The following is a 17,109-nucleotide window of genomic DNA, read 5'->3' on the forward strand; positions in this document are numbered from 1 at the left end:
AACTCTATGCGAAGGAGATGTGTCGCGCTGCATGAGGTAAATGGTGGTCACACCAGATACTGACTAGTTTTCTGATCCACGCCCCAAACTTTTTTTAAGGTATCTGTGACCAACAGATGCATATCTGTATTCCCAGTCATGTGAAATCCATAGATTAGGGCCTAATGAATTTATTTCAATTGACTGATTTCCTTATATGAACTGTAACTCAGTAATATCTTTGAAATTGTTGCATGTTGCGTTTATATTTTTGTTCAGTGTACATGTCAAACCACACTGGAATGTCCAATTCTTTTATAAGAATTTGTTAATTCTCATTTCCTATTCCATCCTTTCTCCATGTCTTAAAATGGTTTACATTCAAATGGCCAGCAAATTTCTCAGTGTTCAGAAGGCCCCCATTGGCTACTGTTTCTCCATGTGAGAGCCAGGAAGTGGTCAGGTCCAGGGACATTCCAGATTCAGGCACTGGGTTACTGGAACTGCTGCAGCAGATGTAGTAGTCAAGGATGTGTATATCATTCATTGTCAAGAGTTCATGCTTATGTATGACCACACTGGTATTGTGTGATTGAAAGTTCAATGTTCCTGGGAGGGAAGGCACTGAGATGCATAGGCGATCACTCAGTAGATTTGCACAGATAGCAAGCTGTGGATGGTAGGAGTTGGCAGTCTCCATTGTCCAACAGTTAGTGGTTTAGCATTAAGGCTTGATCTTCCACAGCTGTAGAAGAGACAACAAGGAGGGTGCATTTAAAAACACAGCACATATACTCACTTTTGGAAGTTAATACAAATGTACTAGGAGGAAAACAACTCTGACAGAGGTGAAGAATCACTGTTTGGAAAACATATCAGTGTTTTTTTTTTTTACCTTTATTTAACCAGGCAAGTCAATTAAGAGCAAATTCTTATTTACAATGACGGCCTACCCCGGCCGATGCTAGGCCAATTGTACTCCACCACATATCAGTGTTCAGCTACAGCACTGTGGTATTAGAAGTGTCTCCACTCACTCTGATGTTGAAGCCGAGCAAATCGCTGACCACAGCGGAGACTGCAGACAGGATGACCACGCGTGTGATGTTGTAGATGAGAGGGTTCACAGTCAGACCCAGCAGTCGGAAGGGGGTGTCAAGCTCCTGTGAAAGGGTTGGTATGAAAAGCTAGAGATGCTTTCACTGCACGTTATGCTGAATAAACTACCAGCCCAGAAGATGTGACTCAGTCCAAATATTCATAATGCGGATAAAGTTTAAAGACATGCTTACTTTCATTAATTTTGTTGCAAGCTTCAGAACATTGTTCACTATGTTCAACATTTCTTTCTTGTTGGGCTTCTTTTCCATCTTAAGATACAAGTTGATCTGAAAGAATTGAGGACATGCATTAATGAAAGTATTTAAGTGGTCTGTCTGCGTGTGCACGTGTGTGTGTCGTAGGGAGCCTCACCTGTTCTGTCAGCAGCACTGACACGTTGCTGTATTTACAGTTGGTCTCGGAGCCCAGGGTGGCCAGGCGGAGCAGGAAGAGGATGAGAGAGGAACCCCACACCATGAGCTCCCAGTTGGTCTCCGAGTCCAGGAAGGTGTGGTGACTGTTCAGGAGCTGGGAATTAGATAGAAAAAGAGTACTCGATCTTTCATCGATTGAGTTTCTACAGGTTGAACCTTAACCAATGCCCATTCATGACACGGGGAAGGTAAATCATGGTGTTTCCTGGAATCCTGTGTATTTATCAGAGATACACACACTCTTTCTTATAGATATGTCTGACCTGTGTACACAAGATGAAGGCGATGGAGAGGGCCAGGAGGAAGATGGAGGAGACGATGACATCAACGGAACGCTGGGGCCCACGTCTCTGTGATGAACGGGGAAAAAGGGTGAGACATTAATCAATGAGGGTAAGACATTAATCACCCCCTACTGGTCAAAGCCATACAATGAAGTATACCTAAAAAAAGTCATAGGAGTAGTGAGAGTAAGTCAGACCTTGAGGAAGGAGCGGAGCGACAGCCACATCTTTATGTTCTGCACATTCTTCAGCCTGAAATGGGGGATTTCCCACTTCTTAGCCTTTCGTGCTGAGGTGATGTGGTTGAAGAGTTTGGCGAAAACAAGCCGCTGTTGTTGAAAGAGAACCACGCAAAAAAGTATGTCAACCACACCATTTCCAGCATGTTTGTTTTGTAGTGGTATGTCTACTACAGTACAGTGGGACTAACATGCTGACCTGTTTGTAGGTCCTCTCTGCCACACACATCATGAAGAAGAAGAGTCCTGTGAGGCAAAGCCTCTCCACGGTGGTGATGAAGAAGAAGGCGTAGATCTGGGTGTTGGGCGGCCCCACCACCATGACAGCCAGCTCTACCAGGGACAGAGAGCTCAGGCGCTTCATGTCCAGCCGCTGTGCCAGGCGGAAGACAAAAGGAAGCAGTGCCAGTGTGGCAGTGAACAACCCCCCCAGGGCTAGGTAACCCATGCCCTGCTCCACCACCTTCACCTACACAGGAGAAATTACCTCTGTTAGGAGGACAGTGGCATGGAGCACAGAGTACATAGTCCTAATAGTGTTTCTATAAATAGAATCAGACAGAACCCCTTTCCAGTCCTAAAGCATTACAGACCAGCATTCCCTCAGTATTGAATGTGTGTTAATTCTACCAAAAAGGTATCAGTGTGTAATGAAGTGGTCATAGGAGGTGTACCCGTGTAAGGATGATCCCACTGATCTCCAGTACTGACATATCTGCTTTCTTGCACTCCCCCTGCTCCCAGATGATGACACTGACTCGGTCTCTGGATGGGTGGCACGCCTGCAGCCACGATAGATGGCCCTGTCGGGAGAGAAAGCTGGTGAGCTGATATATACTTACCTTTTCTGTGATTAAAGTGAGTCCTTGTGGACGGACCCACCTGCAGCAGGGTCTCATCATCACTGCTGAGAGTGGTGAACGGGGGTAGGGTCAGGCCAGGGCCGCATCGCCCGTCCCCCTCACTGTCACTGCTGCCACTGGAGGCGGTGTCAGGCCCCTGAAGAAGCTCCTCCCATATTGTGTCATCTGTGTCAGAAGCCGGGCGTGAGACTTCGGACCTCAGGCGCTCCACTTCATGAGGTTTCACCTTAGTGTCCATGGCACCTCCACTACTTTCCTCCTGTGCAAATAATAGGTCAAACTAAATGTCCCCCTTTCACTCTGGCTACAATAAACAGAGCAGGACTCACTGCCTCTTAAGGTTTACCTGAGGTGATGAGGGGTTTGAGAAGGAGTGAAGGCGTCTCTTCCTGAGGACAGAGGCAGGTATAGTTCCAGCTACACCAGTAGGTCGTTTTTCTTCCTCATCCTCCTCACTGGAAAGTTCGTCAGAGGCCCCAAAGCCTGACTTTCTCTGGTTGTTCTGGAACAGCATCACAATCAACAATAGAATCCGCAGGATTAACAGCAACACCACCTTGGTAGCCAAAATGTCAATCACAGACAAAGCCCCATCTTAAAAGCCCCGCCCAGCCTTACAACCCGCTAGACAAATTTGCTCAGGCAACACAAAAAGGTAACAAATACATTTTGAGATTGCCCACACACATGAAAATGGGAACTTTTGGAACCCTGGTAGTCCTTAACACTCAAACCTTATACGGGTAAAAATTGCAGATTTGGGCAGTGATAGGCACCTAAATTTGAATGCAGTGGCTGTACAGTAACATGCTATAAATGATGTCAGAGCTCAGGCTCTGCGCTTCAGTGCTTTATAGGTTTTGACTGACAGCTGTTCTGAACTTGAGCACCTAGTGCATCAAAAAGTTGTACACATCCCTCCCACTGAGTGAGAAACGCTGTAAATTAAGAGGACTTGATGACATGTTAATACATTATATTAATGCCGCTTTGATTTCATACAAGCAAACACCCGTGAATTCAAATGTGCACTTCACATTTCCATTTAATTTAAACTCATGACATATACAGTGTAAGGCTGTCCCCGAGAGTCGTCCTGTTCTTTCGACCAATCGATTGGTTGAAAATGTTTTACATTTATATTTCCATATACACTACTGTTCAAATGTTTGGGGTCACTTAGAAATGTCCTTGTTTTTGAAAGAAGAGCCAATTTTTTGTCCATTAAAATAACATCAAATTGATCAGAAATACAGTGTAGACATTGTTAATGACTATTGTAACTGGAAACGGCTGATTTTTAATGGAATATCTACATAGGCGTACAGAGGCCCATTATCAGCAACCATCACTCCTGTGTTCCAATGGCACGTTGTGTTAGTAAATCCAAGTTTATCATTTTAAAAGGCTAATTGATCATTTGAAAACATTTGTGCAATTATGTCAGCACAGCTGAAAATTGTTGTGCTGATTAAAGAAGCAATAAAACTGTCCTTCTTTAGACTAGTTGAGTATCTGGAGCATCAGCATTGTGGGTTCGAAGCTCAAATTGGCCAGAAACAAAGAGCTTTCTTCTGAAACTCATCAGTCTATTCTTGTTGTGAGAAATAAAGGCTATTCCATGCAAGAACTTGCCAAGAAACTACCTGCAAAACACCAGTCTCAACCTCAACAGTGAAGAGGCGACTCCGGGATACTGGCCTTCTAGGCAGAGTTCCTCTGTCCAGTGTCTGTGTTCTTTTGCCCATCTTAATCTTTTATTGGCCAGTCTGAGATATGTTTTTTTCTTTGCAACTCTGCCTAGAAGGCCAGCATCCCGGAGTCGCCTCTTCACTGTTGACGTTGACACTGGTGTTTTGCGGGTACTATTTAATGAAGCTGCCAGTTGAGGACTTGTGAGGCGTCTCTTTCTCAAACTAGACCCTCTAATGTACTTGTCCTCTTGCTCAGTTGTGCACCGGAGCCTCCCACTCTAAAACCATCTACATACAGTTGAAGTCGGAAGTTTACATACACCTTAGCCAAATACATTTAAACTCAGTTTTTCACAATTCCTGACATTTAATCCTAGTAAAAAGTCCCTGTCTTAGGTCAGTTAGGATCACCACTTTATTTTAAGAATGTGAAATGTCAAAATAATAGTAGAGTGATTGATTTCAGCTTTCATCACATTCCTAGTGGGTCAGAAGTTTACATACACTCAATTAGTATTTGGTAGCATTGCATTTAAATTGTTTAACTTGGGTCAAATGTTTCGGGTAGACTTCCACAAGCTTCCCACAATAAGTTGGGTGAATTTTGGCCCATTCCTACTGACAGCTCTGTAATTGAGTCAGGTTTGTAGGCCTCCTTGCTCGCACACGCTTTTTCAGTTCTTCCCACAAATTTTCTATAGAATTGAGGTCAGGGCTTGGTGGTGGCCACTCCAAAACCTTGACTTTGTTGTCCTTAAGCCATTTTGCCACAACTTTGGAAGTATGCTTGTGGTCATTGTCCATTTGGAAGACCCATTTGCAATCAAGCTTTAGCTTCCTGACTGATGTCTTGAGATGTTGCTTCAATATATTCCACATACTTTTCCTCCCTCATGATGCCATCTATTTTGTGAAGTGCACCAGTCCCTCCTGAGGCAAAGCACCCCCACAACATGATGCTGCCACCCCCGTGCTTCACGGTTGGGATGGTGTTCTTCGGCTTGCAAGCGTCCCCCTTTTTCCTCCAAACATAACGATGGTCATTATGGCCAAACAGTTCTATTTTTGTTTCATCAGACCAGAGGACATTTCTCCAAAAAGTACGATCTTTGTCCCCATGTGCAGTTGCGAACCGTAGTCTGGCATTTTTATGGCAGTTTTGGAGCAGTGGCTTCTTCCTTGATGAGCGGCCTTTCAGGTTATGTCGATATAGGACTCGTTTTACTGTAGATATAGATACTTTTGTACCGGTTTCCTCCAGCATCTTCACAAGGTCCTTTGCTGTTGTTTTGGGGTTGATTTGCACTTTTCGCACCAAAGTACATTCATCTCTAGGAGACAGAACACGTCTCCTTCCTGAGCGGTATGATGGCTGCGTGGTCCCATGGTGTTTATACTTGCGTACTATTGTTTGTACAGATGAACGTGGTACCTTCAGGCGTTTGGAAATTGCTCCCATTGATAAACCAGACTTGTGGAGGTCTACTTTTTTTTCCCTGAGGTCTTGGCTGATTTCTTTTGATTTTCCCATGATGTCAAGCAAAGAGGCACGGAGTTTGAAGGTAGGCCTTGAAATACATCCACAGGTACACCTCCAATTGACTCAAATGATGTCAATTAGCTTATCAGAAGCTTCTAAAGCCATGACATCATGGAATTTTCCAAGCTGTTTAAAGGCAGAGTCGACTTAGTGTATCTAAACTTCTGAACCACTGGAATTGTGATACAGTGAATTATAAGTGAAATAATCTGTCTGTAAACAATTGTTGGAAAAATGACTTGTGTCATGCACAAAGTAGATGTCCTAACCGACTTGCCAAAACTATAGTTTGTTAACAAGAAATTTGTGGAGTGGTTGGAAAACAAGTTAATGACTCCAACCTAAGTGTATGTAAACTTCCGACTTCAACTGTAAGCACACTGTTTGATTAAATAATTAAGACACGCAAATGACTCATGAAAGAGCCAGATGGTCACACTGTGTTAAAAAGAAATGACAGCGAGTGCCTGTGTGACTTGCGCGCGTTGTTTCGCTCTCCTCCCTACTGCAGTGAAAAGGCACCACAACACAGCAAGTGTTGATTGCGCTGTCCGTGCTGAAGCTGGAACAGAATTTGAGCCATTTAGTTTCTTACTTGTTTCTGATTTAAAATTTCCTTACCCAAAATAGCAATTTGTTTAGGATCCTTGCTCTCTTTACGTGAAACATGTAAGCATCACATGCATGTGACCAATAGTGCCTGACCTATAGCCTATCATAATCACATCAATAAATTGGTTAGAAACTCCGAACACAGTAATGTCGACAGCAAAATGGATGCAGAGAACGTGAAAAAGAAACTCGAAATGGGCAAATGTTTACTGGGAAAGGGGAAGTCAGAACTGTGGAAGACATTTGACTTAGTTATGTAAACTATTGGAGATCCAGATAAAGGATTGTGGTATAGGAGCAAGCGTTGCATGAGTATTAGGATTGCCAAAAAGTTGCTGTTAGATTACAATATTATTTTTTCTGACCATTTGGAACAGTGTAAACAACACTAAATGAATAAGTGTACTAGAGAGTCTGTTCTATGGGGGGAAAAAGATATACGAAGCCTTTATTACAGCAGACTAAAAACAGTTGCATGCATTCCTGAATTGCGGTTTATTTATTGCATAGGCTAATTATTCAAAGCTCCCTTTGTTATTCAATTTTAAAACTAAAATGCTTGATTGCATTTCAAAGCATGAATGTCTCGTATGCTATGTGATGGCATGAACAAATGAATGACTGATTGATACAGTAGCCTGTATTGAAATATAGGCCTAAGTAAATTACGGTATTAAGACTGAACCGGACGTAGTCTTAGGCCTACAGCTCGATGGTTGAGTATACAAGGCTACTTTACAAAGCCTACTAATGATAACGACATTACTTATTATTATAAAGATGATCACAATAATAATTGTAATAATAACAATAAGAAGGAAATCAAGAAAAAGGAGGGTATAGGAGCGAGAGCTGCGTGGATATTATGTGTGACAAACAGGTGCTGTTAGATTACAATATGAATTTTCTGCCTGTTGGAACAGTGTAAACAACACTAAATAAATTATAAGTAATACTAGTCTGTTCTAACGGAAAACAATTGTAAAGCCTTTATTACAGAATAGCAAATATTAAAAACAGCCAAATCTGTGAAATGTATTTATCCGTCATTTTGCCGTTGCATGAGGCTTGGTGCTCACGGAATCAGTAGGCTATTAAACAAACACTCAAACAGGCAATGGAAGCAAAATCTGCCTTAAAAGTTTGAATACACCTACTCATTCAAGGGTTTTTCTTTATTTTTACTATTTTCTACATTGTAGAATAATAGTGAAGACATCAAAACTATGAAATAACACATGGAATCATGTAGTAACCAAAAAGTAGCCACCCTTTGCCTTGATGACAGCTTTGCACACTCATGGCATTCTCTCAACCTGCTTCATGAATGCATTTCAATTAACAGATGTGCCTTGTTAAAAGTTAATCTGTGGAATTTATTTTCTTCTCAATGCATTTGAGCCAATCAATCAAATCACAACAATGTGTTGTGACAGGGTAGGGGTGGTATACAGAAGATAGCCCTATTTGGTAAAAGACCAAGTCCATATTATGGCAAGAACAGCTCAAATAAGCAAAGAGAAACAACAGTCCATCATTACTTTAAGACATGAACGTCAGTCAATACGTACAATTTCAAGAACTTTGAAAGTTTCTTCAACTGCAGTCGCAAAAACCATCAAGCGCTGTGATGAAACTGGCTCTCATGAGGACCGTCACAGGAAAGGAAGAACCAGAGTTACCTCTACTGCAGATGATAAGTTCATTAGAGTGAGCTGCACCTCAGATTGCAGCCCAAATAAATGCTTCAAAAGTTCAACTGTTCAGAGGAGACTACATGAATCAGGACTTCATGGTCGAATTGCTGCAAAGAAACCACTACTAAAGGACACCAATAATAAGAAGAGACTTGCTTGGGCCAAGAAACACGAGCAATGGACATTAGACCGGTGGAAATTTGTCCTTTGGTCTGGTAAATCCAAATTGGAGATTTTTGGTTCCAACCGCCGTGTCGTTGTGAGACGCAGAGTAGGTGAACGGATGATCACCACACGTGTGTTTCTCACCATGAAGCATGGAGGAGGTGTGATGGTGCTTTGCTGGCGACACTGTCTGTGATGTATTTAGAATTCAAGGGACACTTAACCAGCATGGGTAGCACAGCATTCTGCAGTGATATGCCATCCCATCTAGTTTGTGCTCATTTGTTTATCAACAGGGCAATAACCCAAAACACACCTCCAGGCTGTGTAAGGGCTATTTGACCAAGAAGGAGAGTGATGGAGTGCTGCATCAGATGACCTGGCCTCCACAATCACCCAACCTCAACTCAATTGAGATGGTTTGGGATGAGTTGGACCGCAGAGTGAAGGAAAAGCAGCCAACAAGTGCTCAGCATATGTGGGAACTCCTTCAAGACTGTTGGAAAAGCATTCCAGGTGAAGCTGGTTGAGAGAATGCCAAGAGTGTGTAAAGCTGTCATCAAGGCAAAGGGTGGCTACTTTGAAGAATCTCTAATATAAAATGTATTTTGAATTGCTTAACATTTTGTTCGTTACTATATGATTCCATATGTGTTAGTTCATCGTTTTGATGTCTTCACTATTATTCTACAATGTTGAAAATAGTAAAAATAAAGAAAAACCCTTGAATGAGTTGGTGTGTCCAAACTTTTGACTGGTACTGTCAGACCCTGATCTGTTTCACCTGTCTTGTGCTTGTCTCCACTCCCCTCCAGGTGTCGCACATTTTCCCTATTATCCCTTATGCATTTATACCTGAGTTTTCTGTTTGTCTGTTGCCAGTTTGTCTTGTCTCATCAAGCCTACCAGCATGTTTTTCCGTACTCCCGTTTCTCTCTAGCCCTTGTTTTTCTAGTTTTTCCGGTTTTGACTACTCTGCCTGCTGTTCTGTACCTGTCTGACTCTGCCCTGGATTACCAACCTCTGCCTGCCTTTGACCTGTCGTCTGCCTGCCCCCTGTTTTGTTAATAAACATCTGTGATTCGAACGGTCTGCATCTGGGTCTTATCCTGTATATGGATGATGTATAAAGCCAGGCACATATAACAGTTAGGCTGTTGATTATAGACCTAATTAAGTTGGGGTTTGCTGGCTCCTCAATTTTCTTAGACAATTAGGCTAAGCCCTATTTCGCACAGGACTACTAGAGAATGTTGGTTATGTAATCATTACCCCAGAATGTCTGTTATTCCAGAGGATTAGGACGGGATTAATCTTTTCCAAACGCCCCCCTGTAATTCTTAATTTTTTTTTCAAAACAAATCGACAGTTACGACGGAAGCCTGGAGTGTTTTTTTCCCACACAAAGATATTTCAACAAGTCCAGGCGATAACAGTGTCGCCATAATATTTGAATTGAGGAAGTGTGATAATAATCATTAGGATATTTTAGCGATCCGCAGTAGACGTCCTAAATGCCCCCCAGCTGTCAGATGTGAGCTGAACAGTGCACTTGCACTGTAGATGTGTTTTAAGGCCATGGACGCAAAAGTGAACTTATCATTCCCAAACGTTTAAGTCAGTTGTATGCTGCTTTGAGATCTATTAACCACAAGGGTTACGTTAAATAGGTGCAATATTGTTCACAGATGCATTTGGCAATATTCAATTCATACGCACAAAACATATGAACAAAAGCATTCACTGTGAAAGTTGATACATGTAGGCCCTTCATATCTAGCCTATGCAGTTATTGTTTTCTTGCTCACTTGCTCAAACCGTGAGCAACACCTGTCAAACTCAGACATTTCTCTCAAAACACAGGGATGTCGATTTGCACGGGACTAGTATTGTCAAGGGCTTTGGAGTTCACTAAAAAACACTAGGTTATTCTGGCTGGAATTGTTACTCTCCTGTCATGTACAAATTATTGACATGGCAGATTCGGACAGGACTAAAATTAGATTTATTAGTGTTGCACCATTATTCTTACATAATCATATACAATTTCAGTATCACATGTCTTAGAATGATGGATTGTGCCATGAATTAGACAGGTGTTTTGTGCACATTGAAAAAAAATACAATTGCAACCGCTCGACTAAAGAAATCTCGGTCGACCAACAGCCTACCGACCAAACAATCAACCAGTCGACTAAATGGGGTCAGCCCTAATACAGTGTCAACGTTTATGATCACTATGTTTGATGTTCAGTTACAAGATGACATGGCGTCATACCCTGGGTTGTTCTGAACAGAAAGAGCCTGTTTGTCTATTGTGAAGAGATGCACCTGAATGCACTCATGACTCCTTTCTATGGGGACCAAAATTACGATCCATTTCTCTGAAATGCCTTGTGAAAGTCTAACACTAAGACCGTATTTTACAACTTAGCTAGTCACGTTGGCATTAAAACACGTTTTCAAATTATGCCCAACTGAACCAGACGGCAATTTTTAATGGACCATTTTTGGATTGCATGAAACAACAACAGTGATTGTGTGATGGCAGGGATGCAGAGTTGTGTTCCAAACAAAACAACTACAGGTTTGCATGCTCTAGTTCCTCGACGGCACAGCTAGGAGAGCTCAAAAAAGCAACTTATAGTTGAAGACTCCTCTTTGAGTCATAAAAGTGCATTTACATTTAGGAACTCTACACACTTTGGAGAGGTGTGTGGCCACTTGGAGACACCAGTCAGTCCTCTCAGTCAAACCCTTGTCACTTTTGTTGTCTTATGTTGCACCTACCCCACATTTTCCAGGAATATACTTATTATCATGTTAATGAATGTAACCAGAGTATTTTCAGACTTCGCTATCAACAAATGTGGCAAAAAGTACAGTAAACGTAAAATGCACAAAAAATCAACTGTGTAATGTTTGGATTCAGTGTTGTGTCAGGTGAACTGTTGTGTCCTCAACTTTGGTCTAATAATTTTCCCATAATCTCCAAACTATTCCCTTGCTATTGCTACCATGGTTATGCATTTCATATTTCTTCTGTAAGAAACAATTCAATTTAGCCCCATCCATATAGGTCAATTCCTAGAGTGTAAAGGGTTAACGACTGCTTGACTCACAAACATGAATTATTGCTTTATGTTCAGGTAGACGATCTGGTCATTGTTTGTATGTCCTTACCCTTCTCTCCTCTGATCTGTACAACCTCTGGTTTTCCTCCAGCTGCCAAGGCTGCAGCTCAATGTCCCCATCGTTCCCCTGTCCCTCTGTTTTCTTCAAACCTCTACCCTTCCTTGGCCTGAATGAATGTTGAGAAATGAGGGAACATGTTATACAGTGTGAGAGCAGTTTGCAAGAGTGTTTAAAAGGGTGAGCACACTGCAGTGTGTGTGTGTTACATGCTGTAAGAGCCCAACCTCCTCCTTCGTGCAGGGCTGGTGCTGCTCACAGGGCTGTCTGAGGGGCTCCGGTTGGACTCAGTGGACACTATCTGGCAGTGCACTGTCCCCAGCAACAACATCAGACACATGGGCCCAAATAGCTCACTAGCACTGGCTGCAGGAACTTCCATGTACAACACTGATGCCGCCACTGCAGAGAGAAAGCCATTAAGTTAACAGGCCACCCAAAAATGGTAGAAACCGGCTCTTTAGAGAATTAGTGAATGACAGACGTATTTACTTTAGGTCGATAAATAGTATATCGTATGACTTCTTAACAGTAGACAACAAGCATGATCTGACCCATGCCTAAAGCAATGTTAATGTGAGATGCGAGTTTACCTTGCATCAAGTAGAGCACCAGGATACAGGTGGAGATGGACCTGGAGGTCACCTGGATCCACCATTGGAAAAAGAAGGGGAAGAGGAGCACCCTGACTAGACCCTTACGAGTCAATGCTGTCCATGGACTATCTGGCTTGGCCTTGCTGAATGTGGATCCTGGAATAGAAGAGAGCCAATCAATAGCGTTGCATGCACCATATCCATCCAATAAGCGACATTGTGTAAGATATAAGATATAACACCTTGTAATAAATGGATACTCACCTCTTACTAAGTCAACATCAATGAGGTCTGTCTTGATGTGGCCAGACCTCTTTGGTTTGCTGTCAATACCCTGTAGGGGTGACACTTATCTTAGTGATAAACGCTGATCATATAAGAAATGTGTGCATATTAGGCAAAATGTCATGAACTTACATTAAATTCTGCTTGCTCCAGAGATTTCTCCCAGACCTGCTGATCATATGCACCAATCTGTTGACACATGGACACACTTCAGTTTGTATCATCTCATGTAGGGGATTTTAGACCCTCATTACAATGTCAGTAAGTCTAGCATGTCTTAGGGGCCATTTACATTAGTAAAATATGTCTAGTGAGATTTATCTGTCTTCAACATCAGATTTGCAACTTCTCTATTTACACAAGCCTGGGGTGTTGTTTGGCCAAATCCACATTCCTGCTTCATGTGAGTGCAGCTATTAACATACCGTAAATACCATAGTATTTAGACAAACAAAATAAGGCTAGAAATTGAAACTATACAGGAGCTTCTCATCTAAACTATATTGCAGTGTTTCATACTTAAATAATGCAATGATTCACAAATATGTGGATATTTTAAAAGCCTTTCATTTTCAATTTGTCTAACAGAACAAGAATGCTGTGTACCTGTATTAAGGCAATTACAGTAATTCGGGCTGGGCCATGTGGTGTGGGAGAGTCTTTTTCTTAAAGGGTAACTCTCAACTCCAATTTCAGCCTTTGCCTGATCCCTTCAAATTTAACAAATATTCATTCAGGTGAGATGTTGTGGGTGGGGGGAATATCTCATGAATATTCATTTTGGGGGTGGGTAAACATAGTTGTACCTGATCCCACCACGTTCTCACTAAAGCATACTTACCAGAAGTCCACTGGCACTCTCTGATAATAAAATGATGTGCATCGTGGGCAAATACGTCTCTGCATAGTTAGCTCACAGTGGTAAGGCGGCGAGTTCCTGACATCTACTGCCACTTGCGGTGTAAGTTCGAATTCCCCATTGAGCGTTTTATAGACTTGACACTTTGCCAAAGTTTTAAAAAATGGCATTGTTTAGAAGGAGTGCAAGGTTGAATTGAGTTTGTGCACACGCGCACTTCCCAGAGGAGGCGTTCCCAAATGGAAATATGCAAATACATGCTGCAGCGAGCCAACAGGATCTTGCTAGCTCGTGCTTGGCTTTGCCCACCTCCTTGCTTTATCTGCCCACTATGCTTAATTTGCGCCCACTGTAAACAACACAGATGAACCATCTTAGGTTAGTTATAAATATCTTTGCCAATATGGCACACTTCAAATTCAAATACTTCAGGCACCATTGGGAGTTTTCCAGACAACTGGTAACTCAGAAAAATACGAGGTCAAATCATGACGTCAGTGATCTGCAGATGGGAAAGTCGGAGCTCTAGAAAGAGGCCCAAGTTCCCAAGTTGGATGACTGTTCAAAAGGATTTTTCCTCAGTCGGAGCAAGTTTTTTTCTGAGTTCCCAGTTGTCTTGAACGCACTCAAGTCAGAAGTCTGAGATTTCCGAGTTACCAGTTCCCAGTTGTTTTGAACATGGCATATCATCTACTGGTTTTACATACCTCCGGAGGTTTTATTTAGGCAAGTCAGTTAAGAACAAATTCTTATTTACAATGACGGCCTACACCGGCCAAACCTGGACTACGCTGGGCCAATTGTGCGCCGCCCTATGGGACTCAAATCACAGCCGGTTGTGGTAGTGTGGGAGACATCTCTTAAAGAGATTTGAATCTAGATCTGTCTTTTTACACTACACAAGTATCTCTCCTGGACCTAGTTTGTGTTGTCAAAGTAGTGTAGTGTAGAGGCCCTTACCTTCTCTTGATACCATGCTATTCTTGCCATTGTTGTTTTATGACTGTGATGAAGATTGTGTCAGGTCATTTTGCAGGGGGCACAGGGGCAGATAAGATCTGACTGCAATCCAGGCTTGTCAAAACAAAGGAAAGGAAAGAACATTAGCGATAAAGCAAAAACAAAGCCATTGTGGAGTACAAAGGGCATTCACACATAACATGTTCCCTCAATACCAGAAATAATCACTGCTAACTGTAGTTTACTGTTTTTAATTGTGCTGCATGTACATGTGTTATACTCAATACAAACCTACGGTTAGCTGTATAGGCTACAGAAAGTCAACTGACTAAAACTTACCCCAAAGCCAAAGGATAATGTGGTTGAAGATAGGTGATACAATTGTCCAACTGTATTCGGGTGAAACTCTCTACTAGAGATCATTCCAAAAACATTAAAAGATCAGTCAGTACTGAACCATCATCCAATAGCAGTATCAAGTGGGATGGCGCAGTAACGTTACAGGATTGCAAGCTAGCTAGCTCTGCCTCGCCATCATCATCATCATCATCATTCAGGCAACCTCAGCTAGGCTATACTTTTCAACTCGTACAAAACACGTTTCAATTTCTAAATTTGCCACAATTCAAAATAGGTAAACAGATTCGCGGCACATTTAGCTAATCTAGAAACCAGTACAGTCGTGCTATATTAGCGATAGAAGCTAGCTAGCTACCATTAAGCAAAGTTAGCTCGCCAGCTTTTCTTCAGCCCAGGAGTGGTGCGCGGCTCGACGGGGTAAACTAGCCAGCTAGCAGCATCTCGACTGCGGGAATTGCAAAGATTTATGAGAAATGTATTTTATTTCAGTTATTTAAACGATTTTCGAAATGCAAACTTCGTTGTCAGTAGTATTTCAAGGCGAATTCATAGGAATGCACACCGACACGGCTCTTGCGATAGTTTTTTCCGGGTTAATCCGATACATTTTAGCCTGCTTGTTTGTGGACAATTTTCAGAACTGTCAAATCTGTGCCGCGTGTCGTCTGTGGAAAATCCACATTATAATAAATAACTTGTGACAGCTAGGCTAGAGTGTAGGCTTTACCACTCTAGACTTCTAGAATAAACATCAGTGCATAGAGTAAAATAAAGATCTTTTACATTATGTTGATTTCCATAGCATTACTTAACTCGTTTAATTTTTGTTACTGTTGTTTTTTGTCTACATTACTGTATTGCACTGTATTTGTCGTCTATCCTCACAGTTCCTGCTTGTCAAATAGAATGATAAATCCCTTACTAGTTTCAAACCTCATGTCACACATTAGTTCAATCTAAAATCCTGAAAACTGCAATGATTTACACAAATAAATAGAAGGCCTATAACAAGTAGGCTACACAGGCATAATTACACAAAATAATCACAAGAAGACCATTCATGAGGTATAATAGCCCCAGAAGGAAATATAGTTTATCCAGAGCTTGGGTTACATTTGAGATATTGTCACTGAAGTCCTGGGTGTCGGCTGATGGCTGTTCTTGGTCGGCTGCAGCACACACCAACTTGCTCTTGGCCTTCTTATTGGAGCTGATGATGAAGATGGGACTGAGAGAGGCATAACAGGAGGAGAAGACCCTCTTGTCAGCCACCATTGGAGACAACTTGGCTACCGTCAGCATGTAAATCCAGATAACATTGTCTATGCGGAAGAATACAGAGTGAAGGCAGGCATGGTGCCATTGCGCGGGGCAATAGAGAACATTTTTGCTGTGATGCATCCATGATGAGGAGCCACAGCCGTGCGAAGGTGGGCACAGTGAGGCTGGGAAGACAGGCCTTAAGCATGGACAAACAGTCCACCTGCAGGGGCAATGGTCACCGCCTGGAACACATTGAGCATACAAGTGATGAAAGTGGACGGGGCCCGGGCGATGCGGTAGGGGTAAATGACCACCTTGCACCGGGTCATTCAGCAGGTCAATCAGGCTAAACATAGTCATGGTCTGGGGAGCAGCATCAGGTCAATGAAGGCGAGGTGGCAGAGAATCATGTCCCGTGTGGCTCAGTTGGTACAGCATGGTGTTTGCAACACTAGCGTTGTGGGTTCGATGACTAAAATGTGAAGGCGTGACTATGTGCTAAGAGCAGAAGACCTGGGTTTAGGCCAGCAGCACCAGTGTTCCCCAAGATCCCTAACCCTGTCTGCAGCAGGAAGGACACCTCTTTGATGGTGACACACAGATCCAACATTATACCTAACTTGGGCACCTTGCTGAAGAATAGAGACAGAAAATGTAGTTTTGCAAGGGCCCGGGCCGTGGCGCGCTGGGTAACGATGCTTCGTGGGGTTTCAGTTGTTGATGTGTGCAAGGGTCCCTGGTTCGAGCCTGGGTTGGGGCGAAGAGAGGGACGGAAGCTACACTGTTACATATACATACACCAACTGTGAACAAATGTTCCCTATTGCACTCTCTAAATTATTGGACAATGATTGCGGAAAGCATATCCATACCTGCGACTAATAAGACACGTGAACACAGTAATGGTCATTCAGTGTGGTTAATTTCAATATATAGCATGTTGTACCCTCTGGGGATTATTAGGGCACACCATTAGAACACTCACT

General features: G+C 42.5%; 1 protein-coding gene across 4 annotated transcripts; it reads right to left on the reverse strand.

Moving 5' to 3' along the window:
- Positions 1–224: 224 nt before the first annotated feature.
- Positions 225–16,652, reverse strand: LOC115150736 (putative homeodomain transcription factor 2). Of its 4 annotated transcripts, none has more exons than XM_029694336.1 (18): positions 15,974–16,652; positions 14,840–14,912; positions 14,501–14,614; positions 12,814–12,870; positions 12,661–12,730; positions 12,394–12,552; positions 12,028–12,202; positions 11,792–11,909; positions 3,247–3,402; positions 2,920–3,159; positions 2,712–2,840; positions 2,237–2,506; positions 1,996–2,127; positions 1,778–1,864; positions 1,453–1,608; positions 1,272–1,367; positions 1,017–1,142; positions 225–724 (listed from the first exon to the last, which is right to left on the reverse strand). In XM_029694336.1, the coding sequence occupies exons 3-18, from the start codon at positions 14,528–14,530 to the stop codon at positions 704–706; spliced, it is 2,022 nt and encodes a 673-aa protein (XP_029550196.1). In that variant the 5' UTR covers positions 14,531–14,614; positions 14,840–14,912; positions 15,974–16,652; the 3' UTR covers positions 225–703. The 4 variants fall into 4 exon arrangements, with proteins under 4 accessions (XP_029550196.1, XP_029550195.1, XP_029550193.1 ...); XM_029694335.1 differs by having other exon boundaries at positions 15,216–16,652; XM_029694333.1 differs by having other exon boundaries at positions 14,840–16,652.
- Positions 16,653–17,109: the final 457 nt, after the last annotated feature.

The sequence above is a fragment of the Salmo trutta genome, chromosome 16 (assembly GCF_901001165.1).
Source record: "Salmo trutta chromosome 16, fSalTru1.1, whole genome shotgun sequence".
Taxonomy (NCBI): domain Eukaryota; kingdom Metazoa; phylum Chordata; class Actinopteri; order Salmoniformes; family Salmonidae; genus Salmo; species Salmo trutta.